We start from the raw sequence: 15,550 nt of genomic DNA, 5'->3' as shown, positions 1-15,550 counted from the left end.
CCCTCCCCTCCGAGTACCCCCCTCCCGAGTCCTCCCGCTCCCGGGCTGGCGCCCCCCCCGGTACCCCCTCCCCTCCGAGTACCCCCCTCCCGAGCTGCCCCCCCGCTCTGAGTACCCCCCCTCCCGGGTCCTCCCGCTCCCGGGCTGGCGCCCCCCCCCCCGCTGTCGCCCCTCCCCTCCGGGTACCCCCGGCTCCCGGCCCGGCATCAGCTCCCAGAGCGCCCCGCCCCCGGTTCACCGGCCCCCACCGCACTTCCGGCAGCACGCGGAGAGCCCGGGCTAGCGAGTCCTGGCCTAGAGAGGCGCAGAGGTGCCCAGGACGGGCGCGCTCGATGCCCGGACACAAGCAGCGCTGCGCTTGGCGCCCCCTGCAGGCGCGGAGGAGTCATCGCAGCCCATGGGCCAGGCCACCCCGCACCGTGCACTGAGCGCCCCCAGCCTGGGGCCCCCCCATGGGCCACTCTCCCCCTCGGGGCCATCAGCGCCCCGCAGCCTTAGGCTCGCCCGGGCAGTCAGAGCTGGAAAAGCCTCTTTGCTCCCAGGCAGCCTCCCCCCGCCCATCCCTGGGCGTCTTGCTGCTGGGATCTGGCTGCCCGGGCCCCGGCCCTGCGGCTGCCCCCGCTCCCCCCCTCGGCCTAGCAGGCGGCGCAGCTTCGGGGAGGTGCCGGGCAGCGCAGCCCCGCCCCGCTCCTTTCTTCCAGCCCAGCCCGGCTCCCGGTGCGCTCCGGCCTCCGCGCCTCCCAGCCCGGCTCCGAACCCGCAGCCCGGGGGCTGCAGCGCCGGTTCCGCTCCTGTGGCTGCCGCTGCTCCTGGTTCCCTGCGCGCAGCCCCGGCTCCGAGCCCCGGCCGCGCTGCCCCTCGGTCTGGTCCGTGCTCTGCTGCCTGCCGGGGGCCTGCCCGGTGTGTGTCCCCGTTCTGGGGATTGTCTGTCCTCTGCTCCTCCGTGCCCAGCCTCCGGGGCACCCCCATCTGTGCACCCCCCCGTGCCCCCTCTTTTGTGCCCACTTCCCTGGGACACTCCCCATCACGGCACCCCTCTTGTGTGCCCAGCTCGTGGGGCACTCCCCATCTCTGCCCCCCCTCGTACCTCCCTCTTCTGCGTCCAGCCCCTGGGACACTCCCCCAGTGCCCCCCTCCTCTGCGCCCAGCCCCTGGGACACTCCCCATCTCTGCCCCCCCTCGTACCTCCCTCTTCTGCATCCAGGCCCTGGGACACTCCCCCAGTGCCCCCCTCTTCTGTGCCCAGCCCCTGGGACACTCCCCATCTCTGCCCCCCCTCGTACCTCCCTCTTCTGCGTCCAGCCCCTGGGACACTCCCCCAGTGCCCCCCTCCTCTGCGCCCAGCCCCTGGGACACTCCCCATCTCTGCCCCCTCTCGTACCTCCCTCTTCTGCATCCAGGCCCTGGGACACTCCCCCAGTGCCCCCCTCCTCTGCGCCCAGCCCCTGGGACACTCCCCATCTCTGCCCCCCCTCGTATCTCCCTCCTCTGTGTCCAGCCCCTGGGACACTCCCCCAGTGCCCCCCTCCTCTGTGCCCAGCTCGTGGGGCACTCCCCATCTCTGCCCCCCCTCGTATCTCCCTCTTTTGCGTCCAGTCCCTGGGACACTCCCCCAGTGCCCCCCTCTTCTGTGCCCAGCCCCTGGGACACTCCCCATCTCTGCCCCCCTCCTCTGCGCCCAGCCCCCGGGACACTCCCCATCTGTGCCCGGCCGCTGCAGAGATTCCCAGATCGTGCCCATGGGCATTGCCAGGTTGGCAGATGTGATTAAGGAGGAGGCTGCGGAGGCCGTGAGCTCATTCCCTCTGCGACAGTATCGAGGTGAGCGCCCCTCAGCTCTTCCCCAGCCTGGGGCACGGCTCCTCCTGCTGTCCCCCCCCCCCCCCCCCCGCAGCAGGGGCCTGGGGGCAGATGGGGATTCGGAGCGCAGAGGAGGGTGGCAGAGGCTGAGATCGCCTGGGAATGGTGCGGGTAGTGGCTGGGGACATACCAGAAAATTGGGAGGGGGGTGAATGGGGAAGCAGCCCTGGGGGGTGGCATGGAAGAGGAGGAGTGAGAATCCCCAGGCAGGCAGTTCCAGAGAACCAGCCCTTTGGGACAGGATGTGGGGGCGGGGGTTCTGCCTGCTCCTGAGGGAATAACCCGGCTGTTCCCCTGGCTTCCCAGACCGCGTCATAGCCCTGGACGCATCCATTGTCATTTACCAGTTCCGCACGGCCATGCCAAAGCTCTTCAACCGCAACGGGGAGAACATCAGGTGAGTGGCCTGTGCCCCGGCAGTGCCCAGCTTCCCCAGGGCGGCTCCCTGCTCCCAGAGCCCCTAGGCAGCCCCAGCTCCACGGTGTCACACACCCAGCCTGGCCAGTGGGGTTGCCTAGCGGCGCTCACGCGGTGACATGCAGTGCCCGGGGCCCAGCGGAGGACAGTACGATGGCCTGATGGCTTGTGTGCAGGATTCGGAGCCAAGAGCCCCTGGGGCCTGCCCTCAGCCTTGCCACGGACTTGCTGGGTGGCTTTGGGTAGCCCCCATCCCCTGCCCGTGCCTCCGTATGTGAGGCTAAGGGTGCTGACACCCTCACATGGAAGCTGAGAGGCAGCTGTGTTGTTCTGGGCCTGCACCCACATGGGCTTCCCTCGTTCTGTTGGAGTGGCTCCCACTGCCGGGCTCTCGGTCCCGCATGGCGAACGGGCCGTGGTGGCAAGCCGCAGGCTTTTGTCTCAGTCACTTGCAGGGGCTGTTTTACCGGACGCTGCATCTCCTGGAAAATGGCATCAAACCGGTGTTTGTGTTTGACGGGCAGCCCCCTGACCTCAAACAGCCACTGGTTGGTATCAGAGATGTGCTGGGATGTTTGTTAATGGCGCTGGGTGGGCTGTGCCTTTAAGGGCTGAGTTTCCTGGATAGAGAGTCCAGGCAGGGAGCTTGTTGTTAGGTCACTTATGTGCGGGAGTGGCCGCAGGCGCAATATTGTAAGCAGAGCTCTTGCGAGCACTGTGTGATCCCTGAACACGGCAGAGGGGACAGAACATGCAGCAATGGGGGCAGGGTGGGGGTGGGGATACCTGGCTGATCATTCTTTGTCACAGCCAGCAGGGGGCGCTGCTGGAACTGGGACAGGGGCTGGGGGAGGTATGCAGATGTTCTCTGTCTCAGCCAGTGGGGGACGCTGCAGGACCCAGGGTGAGAAGGGGATAGGACGTCTCTGCGCGCAGATCCTTGTAACAGATTCCTTTCCTTGCAGCTGGCCAGGCGGGCGGAGGCTGCCGGGGCTAGGAGAGATGCTGCAGGTAAATGCCCAAGCCCGGGGGATTCTGCCGTGCCGCATTGCAAAGCAGCCAGGGTCCCTGGCTCACCTCATCTGCCCTGCCCCAACTAGGGTGACCAGATGAGAGGGAGAAAATATCGGGACGCATGGGGGGGCGGTGTCCACCAGCAGGGGAAAAAAAAAAAGCCGAATGCTGCTGGCAGAACGAAATCTCGGGACAAATTGTGTCCCGACCAAAAATCAGTCGTGATGCGGGACGAACACCTAAATATCGGGACGGTCCCGAATCGGGACGTCTGATCACCCTAGCCCCAACCGGGCCCTCCCCTGCCCCTGCCTCAGAGAGCCCCAGCAGGGCCAGCATTACCTTCTCCAGCAGCGGTAGTCAGTGGCCCCTATCCAGGTGCCAGGCCTAATTTCAGGGCCTTCGTTGTCCAGGCCTGGGGTCCGGTTTGGACATGCAGTGCCTGTTTGCAGCAGTAGGAGGCACTGGAACTGGTCCCGGGGAGGACCCCTGACCCACATTCCTCCACTGGTTACAGAGTCCCGCCGGGCTGAAAACCTGCCGCGGCCCCTGAAGCAGGATTGCGAGACCCTGCTGAGCTACCTGGGTGTGCCATATGTGCAGGTAACACGGAGCAGGAGAACACGGGGTTGGGTCCCCCGCGGATCACAGGGGCAGCTGTCCCGGCTCCCCAGGAGAAGGGGAGAGGCCCCTGTGCTTGGGCGAAGCCGGTTGCTTTGGTTGCAGTTTCTTGCTCTGCAGGGATGGCCCGGATGGCTCTGCTGGCCAGAGGGTCCATGGCTGAGTGTGACTGAGCTGCAGGGTATCGCTGGTGAAGATGGGGGTTGTTTATCTAGGGCCTACACAAAGTGCTGTTGGGAGGGACACGGACCCTTGACAGAAGCAAACCAGTTGCTGTGATTTAAAGGAAGCAAGTATCAGAGGGGTAGCCGTGTTAGTCTGGATCTGTAAAAGCAGCAAAGAATCCCGTGGCACCTTATAGACTGACAGACGTTTTGGAGCATGAGCTTTCGTGGGTGAATACCCACTTCGTCAGATGCATGTAGTGGAAATTTCCAGGGGCAGGTATATATATGCAGGCAAGCTAGAGATAATGAGATTAGTTCAATCAGGGAGGATGAGGCCCTGTTTTAGCAGTTGAGGTGTGAAAACCAAGGGAGGAGAAACTGGTTCTGTAGTTGGCAAGCCATTCACAGTCTTTGTTTAATCCTGAGCTGATGGTGTCAAATTTGCAGATGAACTGAAGCTCAGCAGTTTCTCTTTGAAGTCTGGTCCTGAAGTTTTTTTGCTGCAGGATGGCCACCTTAAGGTCTGCTATAGTGTGGCCAGGGAGGTTGAAGTGTTCTCCTATAGGTTTTTGTATATTGCCATTCCTAATATCTGATTTGTGTCCATTTATCCTTTTCCGTAGTGACTGTCCAGTTTGGCCAATATACATAGCAGAGGGGCATTGCTGGCATATGATGGCGTATATTACATTGGTGGATGTGCAGGTGAACGAACCGGTGATGGTGTGGCTCATCTGGTTAGGTCCTGTGATGGTGTCGCTGGTGTGGATATGTGGGCAGAGTTGGCATCGAGGTTTGTTGCATGGATTGGTTCCTGAGCTAGAGTTACTATGGTGCGGTGTGCAGTTACTGGTGAGAATATGTTTCAGGTTGGCAGGTTGCCTGTGGGCGAGGACTGGCCTGCCACCCAAGGCCTGTGAAAGTGTGGGATCGTTGTCCAGGATGGGTTGTAGATCCCTGATGATGCGTTGGAGGGGTTTTAGCTGGGGACTGTATATGATGGCCAGTGGAGTCCTGTTGGTTTCTTTCTTGAGTTTGTCTTGCAGTAGGAGGCTTCTGGGTACACGTCTGGCTCTGTTGATCTGTTTCCTTATTTCCTCGTGCGGGTATTGTAGTTTTGAGAATGCTTGGTGGAGATTTTGTAGGTGTTGGTCTCTGTCTGAGCGGTTAGAGCAGATGCGGTTGTACCTCAGTGCTTGGCTGTAGACAATGGATCGTGTGATGTGCCCGGGATGGAAGCTGGAGGCATGAAGGTAGGCATAGCGGTCAGTAGGTTTTCGGTATAGGGTGGTGGTAATGTGACCAGCACTTATTTGCACCGTGGTGTCTAGGAAGTGGACCTCCCGTGTAGATTGGTCCAGGCTGAGGTTGATGGTGGGGTGGAAGCTGGTGAAATCGTGGTGGAATTTTTCTAGAGACTCCTTCCCATGGGTCCAGATGATGAAGATGTCATCAATGTAGCGTAGGTAGGGAAGGGGCGTGTGTGGACGAGAGCTGAGGAAGCGTTGTTCCAGATCAGCCATAAAAATATTGGTATATTGTGGGGCCATGCGGCTGCCCATAGCTATGCCACTGATCTGGAGATATATATTGTCATCAAATTTGAAATAGTTGTGTGTGAGGATAAAGGCACAGAGCTCAGCAGCCAGTTGTGCTGTGGCATCATCAGGGATACTGTTCCTGACAGCTTGTATTCCATCTGTGTGTGGGATGTTCGTGTAGAGAGCCTCTACATCCATGGTGGCTAGGATGGTGTTTTCTGGAAGGTCACCAATGCATTGTAGTTTCCTCAGGAAATCAGTGGTGTCACGGAGATAGCTGGGAGTGCTGGTGGCATAGGGTCTGAGTAGAGAGTCCACATATCCAGACAGTCCTTCAGTGAGAGTGCCAATGCCCGAGATGATGGGGCGTCCAGGATTTCCGGGTTTGTTAGGTCCATCACAGGACCTAACCAGATCAGCCACACCATCACCGGTTCATTCACCTCCACGTCCACCAATGTAATATACACCATCATATGCCAGCAATGCCCCTCTGCTATGTATATCGGCCAAACTGGACAGTCACTACGGAAAAGGATAAACGGACACAAATCAGACATTAGGAATGGCAATATACAAAAACCTGTAGGAGAGCACTTCAGCCTCCCTGGCCACACTATAGCAGACCTTAAGGTGGCCATCCTGCAGCAAAAAAACTTCAGGACCAGACTTCAAAGAGAAACTGCTGAGCTTCAGTTCATCTGCAAATTTGACACCATCAGCTCAGGATTGAACAAAGACTGTGAATGGCTTGCCAACTACAAAACCAGTTTCTCCTCCCTTGGTTTTCACACCTCAACTGCTAGAACAGGGCCTCATCCTCCCTGATTGAACTACATGCATCTGAGGAAGTGGGTATTCACCCACGTAAGCTCGTGCTCCAAAACGTCTGTTAGTCTATAAGGTGCCACAGGATTCTTTGCTGCTTTTAAAGGAAGCAGTGAAAGCTGGTCTGAGCGAGGAAGGGGGAGGAATGGCCGTGTGCCCCCGGCAGGTCCTGTTCAGGCTCTGTCCCCACGGGGATGCTAGCAGAGCCGCTCTCTGTACCTGTACGCAGGCTCCGGCTGAGGCAGAAGCCACCTGCGCAGCTCTGGTGAAGTCTGGCAAGGTTTGGTGCACAGCCACGGAGGACATGGACGCGCTGCCTTTCGGGAGCCTCCGCCTGATCCGCCACCTGAACTCCAAGAACAACTGGTGAGTGGCGGGGGGCTGGGCAGGGGCCTTGGCGGGTCTGAGCCCTGCGGGGGGATGTGGTAGAGAGAGGGGGATCCAGGAGCTGCTGGCACCGGGGAACTCTGGGGAAGTTCCAGAAGACTGGCATAAAGCTCAGATGCCAGTATTTTAGAGGGGCAGACAGGATGACCAGGGTAATTATTGGCCTGTCAGGCTGACATCCATTCTCGGCAAGGTAATGGAGCGGCTGAAACGGGACGCAGTTCGTAGAGAACGACAGGAGGGTGATCTAATGAATGCCAGTCCACACGGGTTTGGGGAAAAGAGATCCTGTCAAGCTGGCTCGGTGTCTTTTCTGACAAGACGACAAGTCTGGCTGATAAAGGCGACAGCGCTGGCGTAACAGACTTAGACTCCTGAAGGCGTTTGACCTTGTCCTGCATGTCGGTTTGAAGAAGGAACTAGAACGATATAAAATGAACGTGGCACACAGTGAGCGCATTAAAAACTAGCCAAGTGACAGGTCTCAGAATGTCACGGAAGCCAGGGAATCCCCGCTGAGTGGGTGTTCATAGTAAGGCTGCACAGGGATTGGTTCTTGGCCCTAGGCTATTTAACATTTTTATCAATGACCTGGAGGAAAACATAAAACCGTCCCTGACAAAGTTTGCAGGTAACACAATTGTGGGAGTGGGAAATAGCAGAACTGGTCATTGACACAGAGCAATCGGATCACTGGTAAGCTGGGCACAAGCAAACAACAATACGACCAGATGTAAAGACATACATCTAGGACCATACTTACTGGGTAGGGACTCTATGCTGGGAGGCAGAGGCTCTGGGAAATGTTTGGCGGTGGGGGTGGGTAACCGGCTGAACATGAGCTCCTGGGCGACACTGTGGCCAAAAGGGCTCACCCAGTCCTGGGAGATGAACACAGGAATCTCGAGGAGCCGAGCTTACTTCACCTCTGCATGTGGCCCTGGTGCACGTGCTGCAGGAATCCTGCATCCAGCTCTGGTGCCCACAATTCCACAAGGCTGGTGATAAATTAGAGAGGGGTCAGCGAAGAGCCACGAGAATGATTTGAGGATCAGAAAACATATTTTATAGTGAGAGACTCCAGGAGCTCCATCTGTTACCTTAGCACAGAGCAGGTGAAGGGGGACTTGATCAGTCCGTCCATCCGTGGGAACAGAGATTTGACAGCGGGTTTGTCAGCCTAGCAGACTAAAGTCTAGCATGAGCCAATGGCTGGAGGCTGAAACTCGACAAATTCAGACTGGGAGTAGGGGCAGGTTTTTAACCGTGAGGCTTAAAACCATGAACGCCTGGAGCAACATCCCAAGGCCGTGGTGGATTCTCTCACTGGCCGTATTTAAATCTAAGAGATCTGCCCCGGGTTTGTGCTGCACGGCATGTGCTGAGCTCGCTCCCACCGCAGGGGATGGCGGCGCAGCTCTGGGGGGTGCCACAGAGTAAGCCTGGCAGGAATGGGGGCTTGGTGGGGGGAGGGTGCCCCAGGAGGGTGCCCAAGCCTCACGCTGCCCTCTCTCTCTTGCAGTGAAGTAGAAGAGTTTTCCCTGCCTGACATCCTGCAGAAGCTGGCCATGACTCAGGAGCAGGTGGGGATGGATTGATGGATTTTGTGGTAGCGCTGTGGGGCTCCCGTGGACAGCACAACCCCCTGCTCTCACTGCTGCCCAGACACAGAACAGAGACAGGCCCTGCCCAGAGCTGGGATCCAAGAATAGGAGACAACGGGTGGAAGCAGACAGCCCGACGGGCAGCTCAAGGGAACAGGGAGACAACGCTGGCCAGCAGGAGTGTTTCGCCGTTCCCTTGCGCTCCCCGTCGGTATGTTGCATGTTGACCAGGTGGGGCTATGCTGGGACAGCGAGGGACCGTGCTGGTGAGGAGTGTAGTGCTGCCTGCCGTGACTCCAGGGCGTGAGTGCCGGGAACCCGGCCCTAGCCGCACAATGGCTGTGAGTTCTGTGTTCGATTTCACCAGCCAGTTACCAGGTGTGAGCTCCTCAGCCCCTACAACAGCCTAACCGGGGAGTCACAGACAGGCCCGTGGGCGCCCCCATCTGTCCTGCCACCCAGGTGACCCGAATGTGTGATAGCCGGGCCCTTCCCCCAAGGATACAGCAATAGTCGGGTTACTCCCTGTCCCAAAGGACCCGTCCTCACCCCAGGGCCCCTGTGCTTCAGCTCTCATACCAGGACCGGCTTTAGGAAGTGCAGGGCCCAATTCGAACAGTTTCGATGGGGCCCCGGCAGGGATGACTTAAAAAAAAACATGTGGGGCTTGTATTCACCGGGCGGTGCTCTGAGGCTTCGGCGGCGGGTCCTTTACTCACTCCAGGTCTTCAGCGGCACTGAAGGACCCACCGCCGAAGTGCCGCCGAAGACCCGGAGCACCGCTGGGTGAGTAAAAATTAAAAAGGCGCCTCTAGCCAGGGAAGGGATTCTCACTGGGCGCGGGGCCCAATTCGGGGAAATTGGTGGAATAGGCCTAAAGCCGGCCCTGCTCACACCAAAGCCCCCGCTTGTAGCCAGCCCTATAACAAGCTGTCGAAAGCTTCATTACATGGGGAAAGGAAACAGGAGGGGTCTTGGCGAGGCTCAGCAGGGAACCACAGATACACACCGGAGTTACAGTCACAAGTTTCCAAAGGGAATAGAAGTGTCTATCACATGCAAGCTCCATACGTCCTTTTGGGCTGACCCAGGCTGAGCACTGGGGATCTCTTGCTTCTGCCTAGAAACCTGCCCCTCCAGAGTCCAAGCCGAGCGTCATCATTTCCCTCAGTCTGGGGGTTTTATCCCCCCTCCCCCCATGTGCTCTGAGCTGCAAACTCAGCTGATGGGAGGAAACTATTTGCATGACTCAGCTTCATGGGGGGCACAGTAGGAGTCAATGGGCCCTTCCCTGTGGGGCAGGATGTAACACCTTCTGCTGGAGCCAGCACGTCACACTGGTTAGTGTCTCTCTCCTGCCTGGTGAGTGACAGGGTCATAGAGGCTCCCAGTCCAACCGCTCAGATGTTCCCTTGCACTAGGGGATACAGATGTTACCTGTGAGATTGATGCCGGCAGCAGCTCACAAGCATTCCATGAAGGCTAAACACAGTCTTCCAACGCTAACACCTATCCGAACAATACTAACCCCCAGCTGGGCCAGCCTTGTATTTGTCAGGGTTCGGTTGTGACCTGGGGACCTGGCCCCTGCTCTGCTAGCCTCACCGGGATGTGGGAGGGGTGGACAGGGACGGCGCGGATGGCCACCCAGCTAACCCTTCTGGTGATGGCTGTCTTCTGCTCCCCCTCCTCGGGCCGGGCCTGTCCTGGGGCAGTTCGTGGACCTGTGCATCCTGCTGGGGTGTGATTACTGTGGGAAGATCTGGCAGCTGGGCCCCAAAAAGGCCCTCAAGCTGCTGCAGCAACATGGGACCATCGAGCAGGTTCTCCAGAACATCGACCCCCAGGTACTGGGGGCGGGGCCTGGGCATGCGCAGCCAAGCCGTGTGCTGCAATGGGTGGGGGGGTGCTGTAAAGCCACACTGTCAGTGGGAGGGGCCAGGAGGGGTGTGACTGCCAGCGAGAGCCAGGTAGAGGGGGATGCCTGGGAAGTGGGCAAACAAGCAGGGCTGCTTGGAGGGAACAAACCCCACATCCCCTGGGGAAGGGAGCAGCAGTGACCCCCCGCTGGCCTGCGCTCCTGTGGTGTTGCTATTCACTGGTCACCAGCTGCTGGTACCTCCCCAGAGGAGGGTGCATTGCAGCGGGGTACAGCCATTCCTGGGCGTGGCCGCCAACGTGCTTTGGGGGCACAGGGCACCGCTGGCTTGTAATCTGCTGCTGTTACAGAAGCACCCGCTGCCCGCCAACTGGGACCTGGAGGGAGCTCGCAGGCTCTTCCTGCAGCCGGAGGTGGCTGACCCGGGCCAGATAACGCTGGAGTGGCGCGACCCCGACCCAGAGGGGCTGGTGCGGTTCCTCGCCCACGAGAAGCACATGAAGTCAGTGCCGCCCTGTCTGGATGGGGGGCAGGCGGGATGGCCTAGAACGGGGTGGAGTCCTGTGTGTGATGAGTTCGGGGGTGGGTCTCGATTCTTTGTGTGGCTGCCCCTAATCAGACCCCACAGCTGGCAGCCTCAGTACTGAAGCCAGCAGCTGCATAGGCCTTGGAGACTCACCCCTCTCTCCCGCCCACAGGGGGGATGCCCAGGGTGGGATAGGGGGAAGTGGGGCACGTCTCTAGTGCTCCCAGCACCAACATGGAGCTCGCTCTGTGGCACCAGCAGACTCCCCCCTCCCCTTTTGGGGTCGGCACTCAGAGTGCCCCACACAAGTCTCCAGCCCCTGGCCTGGGTCCGAGCTGGGCTCTGGCCTGTTTTGTGCATCAGCCTAAGAATTGCCCGTTTCGCCTGGCCGTGTCCCCAGCCCCAGCGTGACTCAGAGCCCCGGAGAGGCTGGACGCGGCCTTGGCGGTGGAGCAGATTTACTGCAGGGATAATGGACACGGAGCTCAGGGAGCCCCCAGACCCCCTGTAGCGGGGAGCTCGGGGAGCAGGCCTGGCGCTGAGCCACTTCTGCTGAGATCCTGGCACGGGGCGGGGGATGGGCGCTGAGGGGATTCTCCCCAACCCCCCTTGGTTTCCGTTCCTCTTGCTGTGATGGCCCCCAGGTCCAGATCCCCTCCAGGCCCTCCCCCGCTGACCCGAGCTCTGTTTCCAGTGAGGCGCGGGTGTGCCGGCGGCTGCAGCGGTGGCAGGAGGCCCAGCCCAAGCCCGAGGAGGCCCAGCCCAAGCAGCAAGCGCCCCGAGAGGGCAGGAGGCAGCAGAAGCTGGGCGAGTTCTTCCCAGCCAGCAAACACGCCCGTCCGCCGGAGGTAAGGGGTGTGCGTGCCAGGCCCCCCGGCACCGGGGGGCCCGAGGGATGGCGCAGGGAATTATCCTGTGTATGGGTCGACATCTGCAAACAGCCCTGAGCAGGGTCTTCACTGTGCCAGTCGTGTGTGAGGAGGGGTGGGGGCCGTGCCTGGTGCAAGCCATCCGGGTTCCTCATGGCCCTACAGGGATCCCTTTGCTTTCAACCCTGGCCCCATTGGTCCCAGCAGGGGCCTGGGCACGTATCAGTCTGGCCGCCCTCTCTGCTGGGGGCTGCCCTTGCATCGACAGGACCCAGACAGTGAGACGGCCACTTTCCTTCCCCAGGTGCCCGGCCCCCGGCCCAGCAGGAAGAGACAGAAACCGCAGGCGGGGATGCCCGGGGAAGCAGGCAGCCCGGAGCCGGGGAAGTGAGACGCTGGCCTTGCTCCTGCTTCTGCCACAGTGCCCATACACTGCCGTCTGCTCTCCCCCAGGCCTTCTGCCAGCCATGCCCAGTGGGCAGCCGGGGCAACGTGCCAGGAGCCCAGGGGCAGCACCTGATGGGCGCGGACAGAACCAGATCGCAGCTGCTCTCCACTTTAATGCCCAGGTGCAGGCCAGGCTCCAGCACGCAATATGGCCCAGACGAGGCACTGCATGCTGGGAGCTGTAATCTCTGCTGGCTGCCCACTGGCACTGTCCTTAGGAAATTGTGTGTCTGTGTGAGAGAGAGAGAGACTGGATGGATGGATGGATGAGGGGAAGGAACAGCCGACTGGACAGGTTGGTTCAGTAGCCCCATCCGGAGAGCTCCAACAGATCCTGCTGGTTGGGAGTGAGGGGCACCGGCAGAGCTGGCGGGGAGCCCAGGGCTGGAACAGCAGGCTGCAGGTCGGGACTGAGGGGCACTGGCAGAGCTGGCGGGGAGCCCAGAGCTGGGATAGGGGGCTGCGGGTTGGAACTGAGTGGCACTGGCAGAGCTAGGGGGGAACCCAGGGCTGGAATAGGGGCCTGCGGTTTGGGAGTGAGGGGCACTGGCAGAGCTAGGGGGGAACCCAGGGCTGGAAGAGGGGCCTGCGGGTCAGGAGTGAGGGGCACTGGCAGAGCCGGGGGGGGAGCCCAGGGCTGGAAGAGGGGCCTGCGGTTTGGGAGTGAGGGGCACTGGCAGAGCTCAGGGGGAACCCAGGGCTGGAATAGGGGCCTGCGAGTTGGGAGTGAGGGGCACTGGCAGAGCCGGGGGGTAGCCCAGGGCTGGAATAGGGGCCTGCGGGTCGGGAGTGAGGGGCACTGGCAGAGCCGGGGGGGAGCCCAGGGCTGGAATAGGGGCCTGCGGGTCGGGAGTGAGGGGCACTGGCAGAGCCGGGGGGGGAGCCCAGGGCTGGAATAGGGGCCTGCGGGTTGGGAGTGAGGGGCACTGGCAGAGCCGGGGGGTAGCCCAGGGCTGGAATAGGGGCCTGCGGGTCGGGAGTGAGGGGCACTGGCAGAGCCGGGGGGGAGCCCAGGGCTGGAATAGGGGCCTGCGGGTCGGGAGTGAGGGGCACTGGCAGAGCCGGGGGGGAGCCCAGGGCTGGAATAGGGGCCTGCGGGTTGGGAGTGAGGGGCACTGGCAGAGCCGGGGGGGAGCCCAAGGCTGGAATAGGGGCCTGCGGGTTGGTAGTGAGGGGCACTGGCAGAGCCGGGGGGGAGCCCAGGGCTGGAAGAGGGGCCTGCGGGTCTGGAGTGAGGGGCACTGGCAGAGCCGGGGGGGAGCCCAGGGCTGGAATAGGGGCCTGCGGGTCTGGAGTGAGGGGCACTGGCAGAGCCGGGGGGGAGCCCAGGGCTGGAATAGGGGCCTGCGGGTCGGGAGTGAGGGGCACTGGCAGAGCCGGGGGGGAGCCCAGGGCTGGAATAGGGGCCTGCGGGTCGGGAGTGAGGGGCACTGGCAGAGCCGGGGGGGAGCCCAGGGCTGGAATAGGGGCCTACAGGTTGGTAGTGAGGGGCACTGGCAGAGCCGGGGGGGAGCCCAGGGCTGGAAGAGGGGGCTGTGGGTTGGGAGTGAGAGGTGCCGACAGAACTAGAACGGGGAAGTAACAGTTCCTACCCGCTTTGTGCCTGTAGCAAGTTGAGGCCAAGTTGGCCGCCTTTCAGAACTCTCAGGTATCTGTTGCCAGGCCCATCACTGTGGTATTGGGGCAGCAGGGCACAGAGCCACTAAACGACTCGCCCACGGTCACACAGGAGGCTGCGGCAGAGGCAAGATTAGAACCCAGCTCTCCTGAGCCTCCAGTGCTTGGATCACAGGCTTGTCCTTCCTGCTGGCCTGGCCCCAGCCCCTGTTGGAGGGAGTCCAGCCGGAGCGCCGTCCCTCAGCTGCCTGGTGCGCCGAGGGGGAGGCGGCTTGTTTTGGGTACCCAAGGGAACAATGGGGATGGGGTGAAGGAAGGGAAGAATGAGGGTGAAATAGCGGGAGTGACTCCACGGCTGGGAGATGGATCCAACTGTGGGACCCGCCAGGGACATTTCCAAGCAGGTCGGACTGAGGAACATGGGGGTGGGGGGTGGCACATGCCACTTTGCCCCCAGCACGTGGACCAGACAGGCCTGCTAGCGATAGAGGGAGGCCACGCCAGCGGCACGACCTGCCCCGGAGCAGCCCCTTCTCTGCGCTGCACGGCTCGGCTGAGCGCCCCCGGCACCACCCTGCGCTGCGCATCAGCTGACGATGGTCCCGGTTCTTGGGGTGGCCTCTGCTCCTCGGTGTAGCCTGGACTGTCCTCGGGGAGGAGCTGGTGAGCAAAGGGCCAAGTGAAGCCCAGATGTGGGGCGGAGACCCCAGGCCCCAGAAGGGGGCAGCAGAGATGGGAGGGGCCCAGCACAGGGAAGATGATTGAGGGTTTATTCAAGTACGTCCAGGGGTGAGAAATCTCGGTAGCTGAGACTGGGTTTGAACTCCCCCCCGCGACCTGTTTTCGTTAGCTTTGCTGTGCCCTGACCTGCGTCAGTGCCGGGAGCCCCTGCCCTGGTGCCAGGCCCTGCTGGGCGTGAGCCTCACCAGTCCCTGACCAGTGCCAGCGGCTTGTGTGCCACAAAGAGCGGGGGAGATGGTCCGGCTCGGGCTGGCACTCCGTCTCCCCAGTCAGGTGGTATCTGATGGGGCTGGGAACTCGCGCCCGGCTGCTGCACAGAGGTGCCCGCTGCGGTTCTCCTGCTATCTCCGCCCTGCCCAGCCCAGCGGGGCACCAGGCACCGTCTCCTGCTCTGTTCTGGGAGCTCAGCAATAAAGTCGGAGGTGATACAATTCAGTCTGATTGTAATTGGTAAAGAGCCTCTGGCACCAGAGCTCCCGGGAGTCACAGCTGCTGGGAGTCCCTGTGCTGCTGCGAAGCTGCTGGAGTAGCCGGGAGCTTCCCCAGCCCCCAAGCCAGCTCTTACCCCGCTCCCCACAGCGCCCCCTTCTGGGAGAGGTGGGGACTGTACTAACCGGGAGCTCCACCCCCAGCCAGCTCCTGGCCTGCTCTGCACAGCGCCCCCTGCTGGGAGAGGCTGGGACTGCAATAACCGGGAGCCCCCCCCAGCCAGCTCCTGCCCCACTCCCCACAGCGCCCCCTGCTGGGAGAGGTGGGGACTGTACTAACCGGGACCTTCTCCCCCAAGCCAGCTCCTGCCCCACTCCCCACAGCGCCCCCTGCTGGGAGAGGCTGGGATTGCAGTAACCGGGAACTCCCACCACCACCAGCTCCTGGCCTGCTCTGCACAGCGCCCCCTGCTGGGAGAGGTGGGGACTGCAGTAATCGGGAGCCCTCCCAGCCAGCTCCTGCCCTGCTCCCCACAGCGTCCCCTTCTGGGAGAGGTGGGGACTGGAGAGGTTTTGAGCTCAGCCACCCTGATATCAGCGGCCT

General features: G+C 61.4%; 2 protein-coding genes across 5 annotated transcripts in view; one reads left to right on the top strand and one right to left on the bottom strand.

The window, feature by feature from the left end:
- Positions 1-15,550, bottom strand: part of LOC127044493 (ras-related protein Rab-26-like) — a 74,005-nt gene that overhangs the window by 19,528 nt on the left and 38,927 nt on the right. The gene's annotated exons all lie outside the window — the stretch shown is intronic.
- Positions 680-14,949, top strand: LOC127044451 (flap endonuclease 1-like). Of its 3 annotated transcripts, none has more exons than XR_007772496.1 (12): positions 680-1,821; positions 2,167-2,257; positions 2,723-2,825; positions 3,243-3,288; positions 3,809-3,894; positions 6,678-6,814; positions 8,358-8,418; positions 10,155-10,286; positions 10,669-10,820; positions 11,539-11,692; positions 12,018-12,500; positions 13,637-14,949. XR_007772496.1 is itself a non-coding variant. In XM_050939344.1 (11 exons), exons 1-11 carry the CDS (start codon positions 1,740-1,742, stop codon positions 12,102-12,104), a joined length of 1,131 nt encoding a protein of 376 aa, XP_050795301.1. In that variant the 5' UTR covers positions 680-1,739; the 3' UTR covers positions 12,105-12,582. The 3 variants fall into 3 exon arrangements, 1 of the variants encoding a protein (XP_050795301.1); XR_007772495.1 differs by having other exon boundaries at positions 12,018-12,563; XM_050939344.1 differs by lacking the exon at positions 13,637-14,949 and having other exon boundaries at positions 12,018-12,582.

This window comes from Gopherus flavomarginatus, chromosome 2, assembly GCF_025201925.1.
Source record: "Gopherus flavomarginatus isolate rGopFla2 chromosome 2, rGopFla2.mat.asm, whole genome shotgun sequence".
Taxonomy (NCBI): Eukaryota; Metazoa; Chordata; order Testudines; family Testudinidae; genus Gopherus; species Gopherus flavomarginatus.
Note: the sequence above shows the minus strand (reverse complement) of the source record. Positions and strands in the feature narration are given on the sequence as shown.